The 19077-nt window shown below is 35.5% G+C and overlaps 1 protein-coding gene across 1 annotated transcript in view; it reads left to right on the plus strand.

The window, feature by feature from the left end:
- LOC136842540 (ATPase ASNA1 homolog) overlaps positions 1-19077 on the plus strand; it is a 34883-nt gene continuing 15806 nt past the window's right edge. The window contains exons 1-4 of the mRNA XM_067109971.1: positions 1-489; positions 3410-3557; positions 9583-9734; positions 9947-10097. Of these exons, the coding sequence (XP_066966072.1) occupies positions 353-489; positions 3410-3557; positions 9583-9734; positions 9947-10097 (588 nt within the window). The 5' untranslated portion in view covers positions 1-352. The remainder of the gene's footprint in view (positions 490-3409; positions 3558-9582; positions 9735-9946; positions 10098-19077) is intronic.

Below are 19077 nucleotides of genomic sequence, written 5' to 3' on the forward strand. Positions count from 1 at the left end.
ATCTACCGAAAACCCAACGACCTACCCACGACCGTGTTATTGAAGGGATCTATGAATAATCGCCTAATCAAAACAATGAATTTCTATAGTATAGACAAGCTGGAACTGCTATGAGATAATGGCAATTGCAAGAGCGATATTTTAATGTGTAAAATAATATAAAAATTAGAAAGAGGTGGGCTTAAAATATGAAAACGATAAGATCTTCCACGGAATCAAAACAAAAGGGTGCAGGTAGCAGAGTCAAACATCATTTTCCACATCTCTCTACGGCTAACGTCAACAATACTCTATCGTCGTGAAGTCACTTGTGAAATCCTTAAGTGTCATTAATCTGTAGACGTTACCGGTGATGTCGGCGGCAGCGACAGACGGCGAAATGGGGGACTTTGAACCCCTAGAGCCAAATCTGAAGAATATCGTCGAACAGGAGACTCTGAAATGGGTATTTGTGGGTGGCAAAGGCGGTGTTGGGAAAACCACAAGTAGGCAAGTTTCTATCCCGTGTGGTGTGTTCATGGAAATGTTTGGCCTGTTTTCTTGCATAGCCTTTGTGTATCATAGCATCTGGTTGTTAGGATAGAATAGCATAATAATTTCACGGCTCTAAATCATTTACGTTTTCTTTATTTGTATTATCATATGACCCAGTTGTTTGCAGTAAAGGTTATGTTGGCCTGGCATACGCAATATGGGTAACTTCTAGAAAACAATTTTACCAGAAATTGTAACTTGCGGCAGGTGAAGCAAATGCTCTTGGCTGCTTGCCACATGATGGGCTTAGGGTGTCTCTTCCTAATTTTGTATTGATACGAAGTTTGCCTTTGTTGAAGCATCAAAATGGCCTAGTCTTTCAGCCTAGGCTAGTACCGTTTAGCAGCTGGTCTTCTATGCTAGTTTCCACATGTGTGGTGCTACAGTATCTAAATTAAGAGAAATATGCTTAAGGCTTCTTAATGTTGAGTCCTTCTGAAGTGAATGTTATAAATGGAAAGTTGGGGTAAAGTTTAAAAAAAAATGGGAGCACATGCCAAGATATTCAGTCATTCCATGTGGTGATATGGCCAGCTAAAAACAAAAAAGTTTGGTTGGATGATATTAGAAATTTTTGGTTTTAAGCTAGATAGGGAGAAGCGACAGAGTTAACAGTATGTGAAATGGATGAATTTAAGTAGCCAAACGTTATCATTTTAGAATTTTGTAAGGTTGCAATATTTCACAATTACTTAATACCCAGCTATGACTATTACAGCACTCTTGACCTTATGGCAGAGGGAATAAAGAGAATTTTGTACTTCAGTGTTGATAGGCTGTCTAGAATCATTGGAAGTTAATCTTTGAGAATTCAGTTGCTTGGCAAACTAGAAAGAAAGAGTGCTAATGTTTGAATAGTGGTTATGATGATGATAACATATTTTCCACAAGGTGTGTGAAGGGGCAAGTTACCAATAAGTAAGATATTTTCAGGTTCATTTGGGAAGATTTGTAACTTTTCTAAATCTCTCAAGAGACTTCTTCAGTATTTTGCAGAAGTGGGATATTTTACCCATTGGTTTTTCCACCCATTTTATAATCTCATGTCTTATATTATTGTTTCATTACCTTTTTAGTCAATGAAAACATCAAGTTTTCTTGTTTCAAAGTTTTGCACCTCTTTTCATATTCATCCTTTTCCACACACAAAGACACTTCCAGCTCCAGCATTTTTCATTGGTGACAGTTGAAATGTATAATAAAAAGCAGCTTTACGATTTCTTCAAATCATGTTCATAAATCTTTACCTTGAATTATCTTATATGTCCATGATGTAATTAGTTTTCTTTAGATATGCTAGATCTTGATGAATTACTGAATGCCTTGAGAGTTTTTGAAATACTGATGTCACTGACTAGCAGAATTTGGCAATGGGGGTTTATAAAAGTGGACAGGTGATGGTGAAGTCAGTCTGCTGAAGACAGTTATTGATTAAGTAGGATGTGGTACCATAAGTATTGTTAGGCTGTATGCTGTGAATTGTCAGTATTAAACTTTTTCGGGAAAGGTTAGTGATTTGAGTATGTCACCATTGCTCTAAGAGTTATTTATGTATTTTTCTCTTTTTTTCCCAAATGAAAACCCCTGTTACCTGCTATGGTCCCCCATAATTGTTAGATGCATTAACAGTAAAAAATAGTCAAAGCAAAAGAGAAGCTAACCAGAAGTAAATGCTTCATGTTTATTTGATGAATTTTATGTCTAATTAACCAGAATTCATCACTAGATATACAGTAGCATATTATTTATGGAGGCTGAATTCTCTTTTTTTAAATCATGAGTTAACAATGCAAGACCAAATTCCTGTATTGGTGTAATATTGGGATAGATAATCACTAACCAAAGATAGCAAAAACCTTAGAAAACCTGACAATGAAAGATTTAGGCTAAAGTGAAGTTATATGATTGACAATGCTCATACATTTTCATGGAAGACATGTTACCAAGAAGCTGTTTACTTGAATATCAAACTTTGATAGAATATACAGAGGCAAAAGCAAGAATAAGAAAGACAGTACACTTACATGTAGCGAAGGAGTAACATTCAGTAAATTATAATTGATTGTAAATCTTTACTGTAAATGAATAAATTAATAACTGCTGAAGAAATTACAGTTGATTGTAAATTTTTATAGTAAGTGAATAAATTAACAATGGCTGGAAATAATCTAAATACTATACTGGAAGCTGATACAAGGAGAATGAATTTAAGGTAACATTATAGTCTTTCTCAAATTTAGTAGCATCAGTATATAAAAGTGAAAGTTAAGTGAAAATCTAAATACTGTATTAAGTGAATTGAATACAGTAGTATGATTGCAAAGTAATTAATAAAAAACGTAGGAAAGCATAATAAGAAAACTCCAAATGTAATTTTATTTAACATGTATCAAATTTAAAGGTACACGAGAAAAGGGTAAGTAGACTCATATATTTACAGTATTTTATAAAATATGCAAAATACCTAAGAAAGAAATTAAGAGAAATCTTAATATATATGTGTTTGTGTTTGTATCCCATTTAGGGTAAATTAGCTTCACCAGGTAATTTACCCAGTCCTCAGCTATGGTAATTGTGCTCATAAAGTGAATAGTTATGATAATAAAAGTTGTAATTTTTATATCCCAGTTGGGATTTCTTTTGCCATAAATTTGTCACTGTTGTAGGTGAACGTGAATTAATGTTTTTTAATTTTCTTAATTCCAAAATACATTGTACACTACTGTGCAACATCTAGTATCCTATACAGCCATGTGAGAGCAGTTTTTCCTGTCAGCTTATGTTAGAACTTTTGTATATAGCAAGTTGTTAATTTTATATTAATATTTTTGCTCATGGAAAAATTTAAATGCAAATTATATTTTTGTACTTACAGTTGTAGTTTGGCGGTACAGCTTGCTAGGAAAAGGGATTCCGTTTTGATCATCTCAACAGATCCTGCACACAATATATCAGATGCATTTGATCAGAAGTTTTCAAAAGTTCCTATAAAAGTAAAAGGCTTTGAAAATCTTTATGCTATGGTAAGTTTGGGACCAAAAAGTTCTTGGTTTAACTAATTGTTGATTGCTTTACAGAATTGCTTATTGATTTCATGTCAGTGATAAAGTATTTCTTCTTATACATATGAGTTTTAAATCTTGTCCTCAAAGGAAATATTATAGTTAAATGTATACACTTCGTCTATAAAACTGCTGCTAGAGTAACATGCCTTTTGTAAGAATTTAAAAGTTGCTTATTACACCATGCACTGTATGTATGCAATCAGAGGAACATTTGGTCCATCGGTACTACTGTACTAGTTAGGGATTAGACCTGTGTAGTTTAAGGGTAACTTGTGGCTAGGAGGCAGTGTGCATATCCACAAGGAGCTAGTGCTGGCAGAAAAAACCTTCAATATCTTTACTTTTCTAGCTTGAGTAACATATGCTGCTCAGTGTTTAATTTTTGTGTGCTACATGTTCATATCAAATTGATTATCTGTGAGTAGTGGGTTAATGTGGCTTTTCTTTAGCAACATTCACTTCAAAGTGTGAAGTCCCTGCCTACACAAGTCAGGGTAGAAGAGGCTCTTTATCCTTGGTAGGCAACTCTTGTAGGAGAAGGTCACTCCGAAATCAAACCAGCGGGTGGAAGGGACCCTTCAACCTTGGTAGGCAATTCTTCTAAGAGGAGGTTACTCCGAATACAAACCTTGTTCTCCAACCTTGGACTGTGCCATAGCAATTGTATCGTGGCCTCCCATGGTCTTGGGTTTGAGTTCCCTCACATGAGGGTGCAATCAGGCATTTTTTCCCTATTTTTTCACTTTCCCATTTTTTCAAAAAATGTGTAGGACAGGCTGAGGGGAAAGCAAAAGTTGCTTGGTGTAATATCAGGTAAGCACCTTCTTCTTTATCTAATCTTTTCCTTCTGAGCTCTTTATGATTTCTAAATCCATTGTGACTGTCCTGCCCAGTTGTTATGGTGAGCCTGGCAGGTTTCTTAAATGCCTTATAAGGTGTGCTAGCTCCACCTTATTGACCAGTTGCTTTTGGCATATTTTCAGTGACATATGATTAAGTTTATTTATACTTTCAATGTAATTTTTGTAAATAATGTACTGTTGTTGATTGTATTATTATTTTTATTCTGTTGATTTTTATATGTTCCTGGTGTTAAGAGTCAGTTTATTAGTTTTGCTACTGATTTTATGATTTTAATTTTAATTCTTTTGGGAGACATTTGGCTGAACCCCTGGGCCTGCTGTTCATTACTGTAATAAAAATTGCAGAGTACTTTACTCAGATATTTGAAGTTTAAGGTCACAGTTTCTTGGTCTCCAGAGTTGTGCTCGTAACTATGATTTGATGTTTTTATCCGAGACACTAGTAAGTAGTAACAAGTCAAAGGTTGAGTTTTCAATCCTAGGACTTGATGGCCCTGAGTTTATTTATGGTCTTAACGTCCCACACGCACAAGGTATGGCTGTCCTTTATACACTAAGTCCATTAGACCTATATATCATCAGAAAAACTTGGAGTGTAGTCTCCATGAAGTTCTTTGTTTTAAGATTTTCATTAAGTTCAACTGCTGTTTACCACATTCCAGATATTGATGATTCTATAGATGACTGTCTTGGAGAGAATTAGTATGGCTCAGTCACAGGACTTAAAAACTTCATTTGTTATTTGTGAGACTGCAGTGCAAAGCACAGCGAGTTGCTAAATTCAAACTCCACAGACCAACATGGCCAGTCTGCTCTGGAGTTCAGTGTGTTCTCCAATTTTTTCCAGCTAATTGAGGAACCCACGCATATTTCTGGTAATAGATTAGACCTCATATTCACAGATGTTCCAGCTATTGTCAAGTCTAAGGTCTGCAAGTATATAGGCACTTCCAATCACTGTGCCATTGAGATGGACATATCAGTCAATCAGTATATTCTTAATTCCACCATTGGAAAAGAGGTCTGGCTGAAATCTAGAACCAATTGAGATCGCATAATTGAAGCTTGTCAGACACTTAATATTTCAGATACTATACAGTATTAGACCCAGATCACAAGAAGAAGTTAAATGAAATGGTGATGGTTATTTTAGTAGGGTATGTCCCTAGAAAGGTCATTACATTCAGGACAAATGACAACCATGGTTTGATGATACATGTAGAAGAACTTACCAAGACAAACAGACCATATTCAACACATGGAGACGAAATCGTTCACATGAAAATTACACCATTTTTGTTGAGTCTCACTGTACTGCAAATAGAATTTATCATATAGCTGAGAGAAATTACAGTAACTCCATAAAGAGGAAACTTGAAGGAATTACTGAGCCACATCTGTGGTGGACCAAATTGGCATCATCTGTCTTTGGGTCAGGCCCATCTTCCATTCCTCCACTTCTGACAGATGATGGTAGATTGGTTACTGGCCCTAAGGTAAAAGCTGAACTGCTTCATTGAGCTTTTGAAGCTAGCAGTCATCTTAGGATGTCCCTCTCCCTGATACTTGTCATCCTGAACCTGTTCTTACAAAATTTACATTTTGCTGTAGGGATGTTAAAATACAGTAATCTTGATAGCTGTTGTGGAGAAGATCCTGATGGTTTCTTCCCTTTATTTTTTAAAAAGGTTTTTGTTGTGTTGTCTCTCAAGATTAGTAGATTCTATAGATTTTTAGGGTTGCATAGTACCTTTGCGGATGAGTACAAGCTTTGCAATATATTGCCTGTTCCAAAGAATGGCGCATCTGCAGACACTAGTAACCACAGGCCAATCTCTGTTCTTCCTGTGTTCTCCAGTGTTGCAGAAAAACTAATTTTTAAGCCACTATATAAGTATGTGGAATCTAATGGATTGTTAGCTGATAGTCAGTATGCATATAGAAAGCAGTTAGGTACCTGCAATACTTGTTTGGATTTGACATGCCATTTGCAAGAGAACCTTGATATTGGTTTTGAATGTAGAGTAATTCAAATAGATTTTGGTGCTGCTTTCGATTTAGTAATTCTCAAGGCACTTATTTCTCAACTGGAGAATCTTGGAGTTGTTGGATATGTTTTATGTTTACTTGAAGATTCCCTTACAGAGGCAGGAACAAGTTGCTGTTGACTGGGTCTTTAGCGAACCAAGACTTATTGTGTCTGGAGTTCCACAGGGTAGTGTTCTTGGTCCACTGTTATTTTTAGTGTACAGTATACAATATGCAGTAAATGTGCCTTGCTGTCAAACTTCTCAGTTCCAGAGGTCTTTTATTCTTCACACTGTTGGACTTTGGAGCAGTCTCCCCGAGGATGTTCAATTGGAACTTCAAAAGTTCAAGTCAAGATGCAGTGCATTACTATCCTAATGTTAATTTACTTTTTCTTTTTTAATAAGTGAGATCTCTTCTTTCTGTGTCCTTTTACCTCCTCTTACTTCTTCCTAATGAACACCATTTTCTTTGGAAGCATGAATTTCAAGTCAGTGGCCCCTGTGGGCTTGTTTCTTATGAATAGGGTTCGTCTTCTGATAATAATAAAAATAATAATACATAATCTTATCCATTCTCTTACAAGTATTCTTAGTAAGCCTATTATTCTACTACTTCAGTTTATAGAATCTGAGAATATACAAAAAAAAATTACTGGGTATCCATTGGGTCTCAGTTTAATCAGAGTGCTGTATGGTGACTGTGTTATCATCCCCCAAGTAACACATCAGCATACTTGAAATATGAAGTGTAAAAAATAAAAAAAAAATTTCTACTCTGTAATTATAGTTATTTTTTTATTTTACTGCTCTCATCTCAACCCCACTAATTGTTTTGAAAATTAATCTTTAAAAAATATGATGTTTACTTGGTCACACTGTGGCACACAAAATAGTAGGTTTTTTATGTAAAACCTGAAAATTATGAGTTTCAAATAATTATGATCCTGATGATGATGTTCACAGTCCTTCCATGTTGAAGGAAGGGTTTGGTACAAATCAGGAAGCCTGTCAGTCTGTTTCTTGTAAGAGAAAGTCTTTGTACTTGGAACTTTCAGTATTCCATTAAAGATACCAATATATTTTGTTTCTACAAAATGGCTCCTGTCGTAGCATTATGATTGGAACTACACATAAATCGTCTCTAACCTCATAAGTGGTGGTGCAATATGTTCCTCCAAGACTTGACTATTGTCATTCATTTTTCTTGAACATGAATGAATCACTCCTATGTAAAGAATATTTTGTGTACTTGGTTACACTGTGAGCAGTAATGCACATAAAATAAGAGGTTTATACTGTAGGAGCCAGAAGAGACAAAGTGTCAAATAAAGTAAAGGCAGATGGTTTCAAGTGAAAATTTATAATGCTATACAGACTAAATTGTCCTTAATATTAATTTATTCTATAAACTAACTAACAACTGATAAATGGAATTTTGGGCTCCTTTTACCATACTGGGCGGCCAAAATTAGAACAATAATACTCAAACATATACTGTATGTGCACACAAAAATGCAAAATGCAAACTGTTAAGCTTTTTAACAAGACAAACTACAACATACACACTCAATCACACCAACTTTCTACAACTACTTAATGATGAGGGATTAAACACAAGCAACAAAATTTGCATATCAAACGAATTACTCTCTGCCTGCAATTCAACATAAGAGAATAGTACAGCAATACATACAAAATAGACTAGACAGATTATATGGACAATTATATACTTCGTATTTACTTGTCCCTTCAACCTTAGGGTCTTTCATCCAAACAAGAGAACACATATATATGTATATATTTCCCTTTACAACATTAGGGCTCTCTCTAATCAAACAGAGAAATGCTTATCAATAGCAATAATAAGATATAGTCCACTGCAACAATGTGCAGAATGAATTTAATTATAATGGAGAATTGTCCATTATGCAACAAAACAACACAGGTCCTAATGGAGATAACTGTAGCAGTGGAGTCACTAACTTGAACTGAAAGTAATTAAAATAAAAATATTTATTGAATACATTCAGCTAAAAAAGACAACTAAAAAAAAAAAACTAAAAACCCAATAACAAAAACATAGATGCAAAACAAAACATCACCTTATCATTTTTGTTTCCCTTCTCAAACCAAACCCATTCAAAATAAAATAACAAACAAAAAACCTACCACAATACATATGTAAACCTGAAAATTGTGAATTTTGCATATTTATGATTCAAATGATGATGCTGACAGTCCTTCTGTGTTAGAGAATGGGTTTATTACAAATCAGGAAGCCTGTCAGTCTGTTTCTCATAAAAGAAAAGTTCTAGTGCCTGGAACTTTCAGTATTCCATTAAAGATACCAGACCAGCAGTTGTTGTAGCACTATGATTGGAACTGAATCATCTGTAACCTCATAAGTGGTGGTGCAATGTGTTCCGAAAAGATTTGGCTAAAGTCATTCATTTTTCTTAAACATGAAAGAATCACATGTTTAAAAAGATGAGTTTTCCTTTCTTTTCTAATTCACCCTTCATTGATTAATCCAAGTTCATGTTAATCACATAGTTTTTGATGCGGGATAAGCTTCCTCTTGCATGAAGACCACCATTTATGTCTGATGCCATGTTGTTGAAAGTACATGGTAGTATGTAGTTCCCTTTCCAGACTAGGAGGGTTATTATTAAAACACTGTATTATAATTGGTCACAGCTTTGTAACTGTTCAAGTCTTGTTGGTAAAGAGGTTTCAGCTTCCATCAGCTAAGGTTTCACATCCTTATTGTAATAGGTATGCACCAGTGAAGTTTAGAGGTAATACAATCACTGTTGGGTCTTCAGTCTTAGTTTCCTGTGTCATCAGCATAGTTGTATCCTTTTAGGAGTTATCAAGAGAAAAGTTTAATGGAATTACGGAGACAAGTTTTTCTTTGTAAAAAATGTCCCCTAATAATTTTTTCATTTAGCATATCTAAAATTTCTCCAAGTACAGTACTGTATTGTTGATAATGAAGCTATAACTAATAAAAATTTTGTTAAAATTTTTGTGTTTCATGTTTTTATCCATAGCTTACTTTTTGTTTTGTGTTTCTTCATTATTACGCAGGAAATTGATCCAAATATAGGCTATGGAGAACTACCAGATGAATACTTTGAAGGAGCTAGCGATGCCATGCGCATGGGACGAGATATTATGCAAGAAGTCTTAGGGGCATTCCCTGGAATTGATGAGGCAATGAGCTATGCAGAAGTAATGAAGTAAGTGATTAAAAACATAGAAATAAGCAATTGGACATCAATGTTTAGTATACTGTATTGTGACAATCATTTTAGTTTATATTTTTGTGATCTTTGTAGCCTAATTATCTATATTGGATGATTTTAAATTTGTACAGTAATTCTTTTGCATTACATAGACTTACAATGGAGATGGATTATGCACTTATGTATTTATGTCTATTTCTTTTTAGGTTAGTTCAAGGCATGAACTTTAGTGTTGTTGTGTTTGACACTGCTCCAACTGGTCACACACTGCGATTGTTGTCATTCCCACAGGTGATAGAAAAGTCTTTGGGGAAACTTTTGAAGCTCAAAAATCAAATAAGCCCATTTGTCAACCAGGTTAGTGTTACTATGTGAATCTTTCAATTTGTCATTGCCTAAGGAAGTTTAGTAAAAATGTGTCTCTTTAACAATAGACATTCCTGTTATTTCATATGTGCCAACTTTAGACAAAATAAAGTACTGGAGTCTCTATTCCAGATGAAATCTCCCTCCACCAGGGAAAGGTTTGTTTTTACCAAATTTTTGCAAATAATTTAAACTTGTCCTGCATAATGAATGGAAATATTACACATTATTCCTCACTTCACTCACTTTATCCTGTTCATTGCTTCTAAGTCTGGATATTGATTGTTACTGTGTGCATTTGGTAGGTTGTTAGCTAAGGATTCTAAATTCAATGGGTAGAGAAGGTTACTGACAATGTGCTGTTAATTGTATTGTCTTATTGGGCACACTACTACTTTACTCAGTCTTATGGGCAGAAGTAAGAGAGTTCTTAGCACATGTATGCATATAGTATATAGACTTACTAAAAGGACCTAATTCAAACTGGATGGTATCTAATGGAGTATTTGTTCAGAAAAAGTTACAAGCTTTCTTGGACAAACAGTCCACATTATCAAGTATCTGTACAATTGTACGGATACTTGATAATGTGGACTGTTTGTATAAGAAAGCTTGTAACTTTTTCTGAATAAATACTCCATTAGATACCACATTATCAAGTATCCGTACAATTTACGGATACTTGATAATGTGGACTACTTGTCCAAGAAAGCTTGTAACTTTTTCTGAATAAATACTCCATTAGATACCATCCAGTTTGAATGAGGTGCTTTAGTAATACTAATGCACAGAACAATTGTGTATGTGATAAAGTTAGTATATAGACTGTATGTGCAATTAAAGTACATAAATGCAGGTGAATTAGAAATAAGAAGTATAACATTCATGGAATACAATCTACAAAAGTGCAGTATGCAAAGAAAATAAAGTAGAAGCAGTCAGGTAACTCATGAGTACATATGGACCTGGACTTCTTTGCCGTAATGTGTTCACACAAAACCACATTTGTCAGCAAGTCTCACTTTGATTCAGGTGCATTTATAGCAGGATGTGAAATCCATGGTATTTCAGGTGATAGTGTATTGGAAACAACCATTTTTATATAAGCTACTTACCAATTAATTACATAGCTAATAGTTTCTATTAGCAGCTATGTAATTATTTGGTAAGTATATATAAAACTTTATTTTATTATAAAAATGTCATGTTCCCTCAGAGAAGTTAGTCTAAACATCCATGCAGCGAATGCAGGTTTCAGGGGTTTAAGCAGGGACACTCTCAAGAAGGAGGATGCTTCTGACAAGTCAGGGATTAGGGAATGCATCACTATGGCTGATTTAATACAAAATTTATGAGGAGGGTTGGATCATGAACATGACCAAGATTACCTAGATTGAGGAGGAGATGAGAGTAATGGAAATGACCAATATCAGCAAGACAGAAGAGGAAATATTGGTTGGACAATGATGAGATCTCCAAGGCAGCAGAATAGATGAGGATCACAGTCACAACTGAGTTTGACAAGGCTGAGGAGAAAACTTGGTGACTAAAATGTAGACTGAGCAAAACGTATGGATTACAGATATGACCAAAGTGACTTCAAATGAAAACAAGTGTTGCCACTTTTCATCAAGGTTTAGAAAATCTTGTAGTACAGTCAGTAAAATGATAGAGGAGATAGTGTCCAATGATAGAATCGTCCTGCCTCAAGTTTTTAAATGACTGAGACTAGACACACCCAGTAAGGTTACATAGTTCCTCGTTGGGCGAGTGGGTTCCGCTCTCAGCTAGTACTCTGCTGGCCGCGAGTTCGAATCTCCAACCGGCCAATGAAGAAAAAGAGGAATTTATTTCTGGTGATAGAAATTCATTTCTCGCAATAATGTGGTTCGGATTCCACAGTAAGCTGTAGGTCCTGTTGCTAGGTAACCAATTGGTTCTTAGCCACGTAAAGTAAGTCTAACCCTTCGGACCAGCCCTAGGAGAGGTGTTAATCAGCTCAATGGTCTGGTTAAACTAAGATATACTTACTTTTCAGTAAGGTTACAGGATGCACAATGAGGAGAGAGGACTTATCCATTCATGAGACATAGTTAACACTCAAGAAGACCAGGATATTTTTTGAATGATAGAAAAAGATTGGGAAGACATGGCAGCTTCAGTGATATCTGGTTGGTAGTTACTAAAAGATGCTGGAAATTACCAGGTTGGGTTCTAGATGCAAAGAAGATAAAGGACAGCTTTTTCCCCATATGGGTATTGGCAGCACCAATGGGATTTTGGGCAGGATAGCTACAGCCATTTTATGATGACCCTTTGGTTCCCCTTGATTATGTGGGACATGACAGTTGGGTGTCCCAATCTTGGGGACCTGAGTGTTTTCTTTCTCAGTTCCAAAGGAAGAATGATTATTTATTGTAATAAAATAGTTCTGTAATTTAATTAGGCCATTAAGGATAGTTATCCCCTCTCCAGGATTTTCAGGGTATTGTATGTTGTTTATAAATCAAGTGGTATATTTATGTTTGGAGGAAGCTGACTTCCTCCAAAAGATGTAATTTTTATATACTAAAGTTTTTTAAACTAACCTATTATTTATAAGGATATGAAATTTGTGGTCGGTGAATTTTATAGAGCACCACTGCACATGCACTGCGCAGATCCTGAAGCCCTGGCAGCAAAGAGATATACTGTACTTATAATTGGCATGGATCACAATTTATGGGAAAGGTTGGACTGCTGAAAAATGTATACATTTGTCTGGTTTGGACAGATGTCTTACTTACAGGTACAAAGAGAGGTGGATGACCATCTAAAATTGCACGGTACTGCCATCCACTATCTTACCGTATGCATTTGAAATAATACGCCGCTCTCAAAACAAAGTGGCTTATCATAGTATTTCATGTTTTTCAGGAGAGCAGTTTAAAGTTTTTGCTCAAATGTTTTCATTTACTAACAGATTGATAATAAAGTTATTTAGATGTTGTTAACATAGACAGATACATCAGAAATTGAATTCTTTCATACATATACTCAGATTTTAGTTAAATACAATTTTAGGGTGTTTGGGTGGCCTTAAAGATGATACGCCTGGTTGTCTTGTGACAAAAAATGTGTTTACACTGGAAGGTTGTAGTTATGCCACAGATACACCTGTTTGTTTGTGCCTTAAATTTTCTTCATACTTGAAAATGGTGTGGTTACACCACTGATACGCCTGTTTGTCTTTGTAATTAACAATCCATTAGAATTGGTCAATTATAAACTTCCCGCAGGTTATAACGGAGTTACGCCTGATGTTGTCTATTGGGCTTGTTAAACTTAGAATCAAGTCATAAGTACATCCTGCCAAGCTGCATGTTTAGGTAGTAAGATGATAAACAAATCTAAAATGGAAGAAAAAATGCTAATTAACTCAATAGTGTTTATTGAAAGAAAACTTGTCACCATTAATGTGTGACCAGGAAAATTAATAGAACTGAACCAAATTTAAATCTTTGATGAATCCATAACAACCACTAGTCATTCTGTTACTAGGATAATTCAGTAAAATTTTAAAACAATAATATTAATTCTACTTTAGGCAGAAAAAGTTTATTATGTAATTTGAAAGAAAAACAATCATGCTTCTAACTGCATATTGAAAATTTAGCTGAAAATAATTAAGGCTTCTTATTCCTTTGAGACTAGTGGATAAAGAACACGTCTTCATGTAGCCTGTTAGTATTTTCATACTCAGCAGAATAAAAGTCGGCTGATTAGGCCTACCTTGCTTCACACTAACACATAAGTCCTCTTTGGAGGAAACATTGAAAAAAAATGAATCTTTTGAATCCAGTCCCATAACAAAAATAATATTGTGTAATACAAAATTACATTTTTTGAACTGTCACTTAATATAAAAAAATAAACTTGTCTATTCCCTTATGACTGGTTTTGATAAATCAGATTCACAGCCTTCTGTTATATAGATACTGAACAGTATCTGTTGACCTTCCTTCAGTTATAAAAATGTGACTTCACTTTAGAGAAGACAACGAAAAAGAAAATCACCCCTTCCAAACGTCACTTTATCTCAATGTGGTAAAGATTTGAAAAAATTCACATATCCCAATGCTCTAATCACTGGAAAAGCACCTTCACATAACAACAGTAAATCTTCATATTTGTTTTTGGCAATTTTGGGCGCTTGTGAATATAACTTATGAAGCTCATTGGTTATACCAGAGTCTAATGCTACACTCTGTGCATGTTGTTGCCTCAGAGTTAGGGACATGTACTCCTCTTGCAAATGGCTGCTTTTGAAGAAGATTCTGTTGGTCTCTGTTTTCTTAACCATTATCTCTTTCATTTTCGTCCAGTCCACTGCCCTCCTTGATCATCAGATCTAATGGAGAGGATTTGAAGTTCTTTTGACAGTAGCTTAAAATCTAGGAAGTCAAGAGTCTGGGGTGTGTGTACGATATAAGGTTTCTTCCTTCTCTCCAGTTTGAAAACTGGGACAAGTTGTGTGGGGATATACAAATCTCCAGCATTGTCTAATGCTGTTTTGATTGCACTATGTGCTAAGTCTCCCTCATTCTGGCCATGATAAGGCTCAAAATAAAGCAATGAGATCTTTTCAATTGAAACCTCCAGTATGCTGATATAGTGCAATAACATTGTTGCAATGATTGAGTTCTTGTTTTGTCCAGGACATCCATCTGCAAACATAATCACCTCTTTTATCCCAGCAGTGTTCATATGGTCTAAATAAATTTTCAGGCGTGTTCCAATTTCTGAAGAACCTCTTTTACCCAGGGCTTCATGCCACGTGAAGCAATGGCACTCTCTAGTTTTCAATTCATACACCGTCAGATTATAGTTTGCTAACTTCCTTTTATAGAACAGCTGATTGTCATTAGTTTGTGGTAGATAAATAACCTGTTGAAGATCAAATGCTGAAGATCAAACTACTATACAGTTATCAGTTTCTGTTTTTGCCTTGTCTTTCTTTAGTCGCACAGCTTCTTTCTCTCTTTTGTGTTGCAGAAATAATTCCTCAAGTGCTTTCTTTTTTCTGCATCATCTTTCCTGTAATTTTCACATATTTTGCACATGTCTTTTTTGGGGTTGTGAAATGAAATATTCTGTGTTTTCAGGATGTTACAGTACGTTGAATAAGATGCAAAAACCCCTTTTGAGGCATACTCTTCTTTGAACATTTCATACATTATCTGTTTATTGAGATTAGGATGCAAATACTCTCTCTTGGAATCTTGGCGAATATAATGAGACTCTGTTCTGGGAAATCTATTGATGTGCTCTAGAATTGCCTCTCTTCTTTGCTTATCTTCTAGAAATTTTTTGGCCTCCCTCCTCTCCTCTCCTTCTCAACAGTGCCTGCCAACTGCCTTTTACTTAGAGCTGTCCGCAATGTTTTTTCTGAAATGTTGAGGGTATTCAGAAACATGGTTTTACAAACTGGAATAGGCTGACTATCATTCCTTGGTAAGTGGTACAAAAAAGAAATTGATCTCCTTGATGCGTGATTTTTCACTGTTCTCTGTTTCACTTCTGTTGGTTGCACAAATCAAACAATGTATTCTCTCTGCAGCTGAAGACTGCCAGTCCCATAGAAAGCCTTAACTATAGTCTCTCTTTGCTCTTCTGAAAAAGAGAAACATTCTTTATCCATTCTGGTACATCCAATGCCATTGCACCTAGGTTTTAAATAAATCCTACCAGAAACAGTTTTTCCTGTCTTGGGACTGATATATGCTTCACCTTTGACTCTGCATTCATGTGCCTTTTTTCTCTTATTTTCACTTCTTTTTGTTAAACGAGCAAGTGCCCCTTCCTCTCTCTTTGGTCCTTCCACCTTAAAGTCTTCAGGCTGCCTAGGGATGGCAAATTGCTTCTTGATCCTCACTGGTTTAACTCGATGGATGATCTTATGATCATTTTCATATGGCCCATTTTTTACAAAATGATTGTAGCACAACAGCTGATTGCATATGTGGCAAGAACTAGAGACTTCACCTTGACAGTCTGACACTTCGCAGTCTTTGACGTGAGAGTCTGGCACATAAGGAGGATCCTTATCACTGTCGTAGATGGGGGATTCACTATCCTCACCGATTTCATCATCACTGGGAGAAATTTTGAGATCACCGTTTTCAGCCTGTTGTTCCTGTATTTCCCTGTTCAGAACTCCTGTATCAGCATCCTCTTTTGAAAAGCTAATGGAAGATTGGGTGTCATCAGTATAGCAAGCATATTCTACATTGTCTGTCCCTTGCAGTTTTCTTTTTTTCTTCCCTTTTGTAATATGACTAAGGGGTAAGTTCTCATCACTATCAGTCTCCTCACTAGTAACTGATGCTGTTTCGATTTCTATAATGGTACCAAAATAGTCATCATTATTCCAATGCATTTTCACTTTCTGTCCTTTCCTGAATGTTTCTCCACCTCCCATACATTCAAGTTCACTTGTATGAACTACATTTTTTGTGCCATCTTCCCATTCCACCAAAGCATCCATGTTAAAAAGTTGCTCTACCATTCAATCTGAAAAGAATTAAATTTTTAATCTTCAGCAACTACTAACACACACATACAATCATAAATAGACACAGACATACAGATTATGCACACACGTTTATACCTGTGCAAAAGCACGTCACATACCCTTTTACACGCACAGAAACACGTTTTAGCTACCAGAGCGAATGGGAGTATCTCAGTTTTTTACCATGTGCCTGCCACGTGTTTGGCAGTTTTTCAACAATACATCTTAATTTTCAGTGTCATGTATACACATTACAAGTTTATCAATTGTTCCCATATCACTGACATCTTCCATGGCATGTATAAGGTAACTGATGATTACCAAATATATGAATGAGATACGAAAAAAGAGCAAAGCTTACCAAAAAGATCAGCATGAAAGATTTCGATGCTTTCGCCACACTAGTGTTTGCTGGAGTGACAAAAATTTTTCTGTCATTAATAATTTATAGAAAGAAAATGGAACACAGGCTTAACTAAATTAAAAGTATATCATTAAACCCCAGAATGAAAACAAACTGGCATATCATAGCATACGCCTATCAGACTTAATGACATTGGCTACGCTGTATCATGACAAATGGGCGTAACTCGAAGAACGCCGGTATGTCTTGTGAGTAGTAATAATTTTTTGAGTTAAGCTGACACTCACAGGTTTATTACCTCCAGAACTAAGCCTCGTGGAGATGTGCCGATCAGAGGGATCGATAGATCTCACCACAAGGATTTTCATGGTAGTAATATCTCAAAATTGCCAAAAATTGAGACACGCCCCTTTGTTTTGAGAGCGGCGAATAGTACAGTGTAAGCATGTGAAAAATCATATTCTTGTTGCTGCCTCCTTGAAAGTCCTGTAGAAAAGAATGGCATGGATATGTTGCTATCCTTGGCTATTTTGAGATATAAACATATCAGTCTGACAGAGCAAAGCAGAAGATTTTCCTGGTGTAGAAAGAGATGGAAGGGCAAGCAGTGCATTAATCTGAACCAGGCTCACAGGGAGATAGAGAAAGACTCCATAGTACCGATGGTGACCCTTACATACAACTCAAGTAATTGTCTTTGGAGCCACCTTCCTTCTGAATGCCTCAGCCTCTAAGCTTACATGAAGAGTCAAAGGTGTGCCCAAGCTTCCCTACAACTTAAGGAAGATTAAGCATTGACAATAAAAGGAAGGCTTTTTATTCATTGTATACATCCATGTATATACTGTGGTGGACTGCAGTTACATGCTCTGTAATGAACTTCAGGTTATTTGGAGTGACAGTAAGGCCTCTACATTTCTGCTGCCACCCATTTTATTCTTTTCAGGTATTAAAAGCAAACGTGTGATGTATGAGGAAAGAATTATAAATAAATCATTCACCTTGTTGCTCTACTGATTGTTTGTCATTATCCCTGCCTTTGCCATTCACTCCCCTTATTAGGCATTGAATGTAAAAAGCTGGTTAGATATGTTGAGTATGTGTGATGTGGAAGGTTGATTATATACCCTGTAAAGTTTGCAGTTGGGAACTGTACTCAAGATTGTGGGGGGTTATAGTCGGTTACCTTTCAAGTTTTGATGAACTATCTGGTCCTAAATCTATGTCTGTATGTATTGATGGATGATTTTTTTATTGATTTATTATCACTTGGTGTGATATAGAGTACTTGGCTTAATATATGAATTGCTTTTTTAAATAAGGATAATATTTACTTCTTATTTGTTTTCCTTGTGACTCAATATTTCTTATAAACTTCATTTATGTATATTATCAAGATACTTGATATCTTAAAGGTTCCATTTCTTTCTTTCTTTCTTTAAATCTTCAGTTGAAAACCCTTATGGACAGAGTCAATAGACTATAAATCCAAGAGGTCTCCAAAGGGAAATTAGTCTGCAAAGAGACAAGTTATTTGAAAAGGTGGTAAATAAATAAATATGAGGGAATAGAAAATATAACCACTACACTAGAAATCAGGTGATATCAGCATAGAGCAGGAATGAATTTGTTCTTTGCTTAAATATTTTGAGATCAGAAGATTCCATGACTGCAGTAGGCAAACTATTCCACGTGTTAGTTGTAGCCAAGATAAAACTCACAGCAAACTGATTAGCATTAAACCTGATGGTAGAAAACAACAATCTGTTTGCAGCAGCAACCTCTCTAGTGTTGTGAGCAAAAACTGCTAGGTCAGTTAAAGAAGAGTGCAGAGGATGTTTGTCATTGTAGTGCATTTTATGCAACAAAGATCGTGAACTCACTTTATGTCTATGCCACAAGTCAACATTAAGAGTTGGAAAAATAAACTTAACTGATGCCATAAGTTTGTCCAAGTGTTTGAAATGATAGTCAGCACTGAAAGACCACACTGGAGAACAGTACTCAAATCAAAGAAGAAAAGAATCACAACATTTAGATATAATAGCTTTATC

Source organism: Macrobrachium rosenbergii, chromosome 10 (genome assembly GCF_040412425.1).
Source record: "Macrobrachium rosenbergii isolate ZJJX-2024 chromosome 10, ASM4041242v1, whole genome shotgun sequence".
NCBI lineage: Eukaryota > Metazoa > Arthropoda > Malacostraca > Decapoda > Palaemonidae > Macrobrachium > Macrobrachium rosenbergii.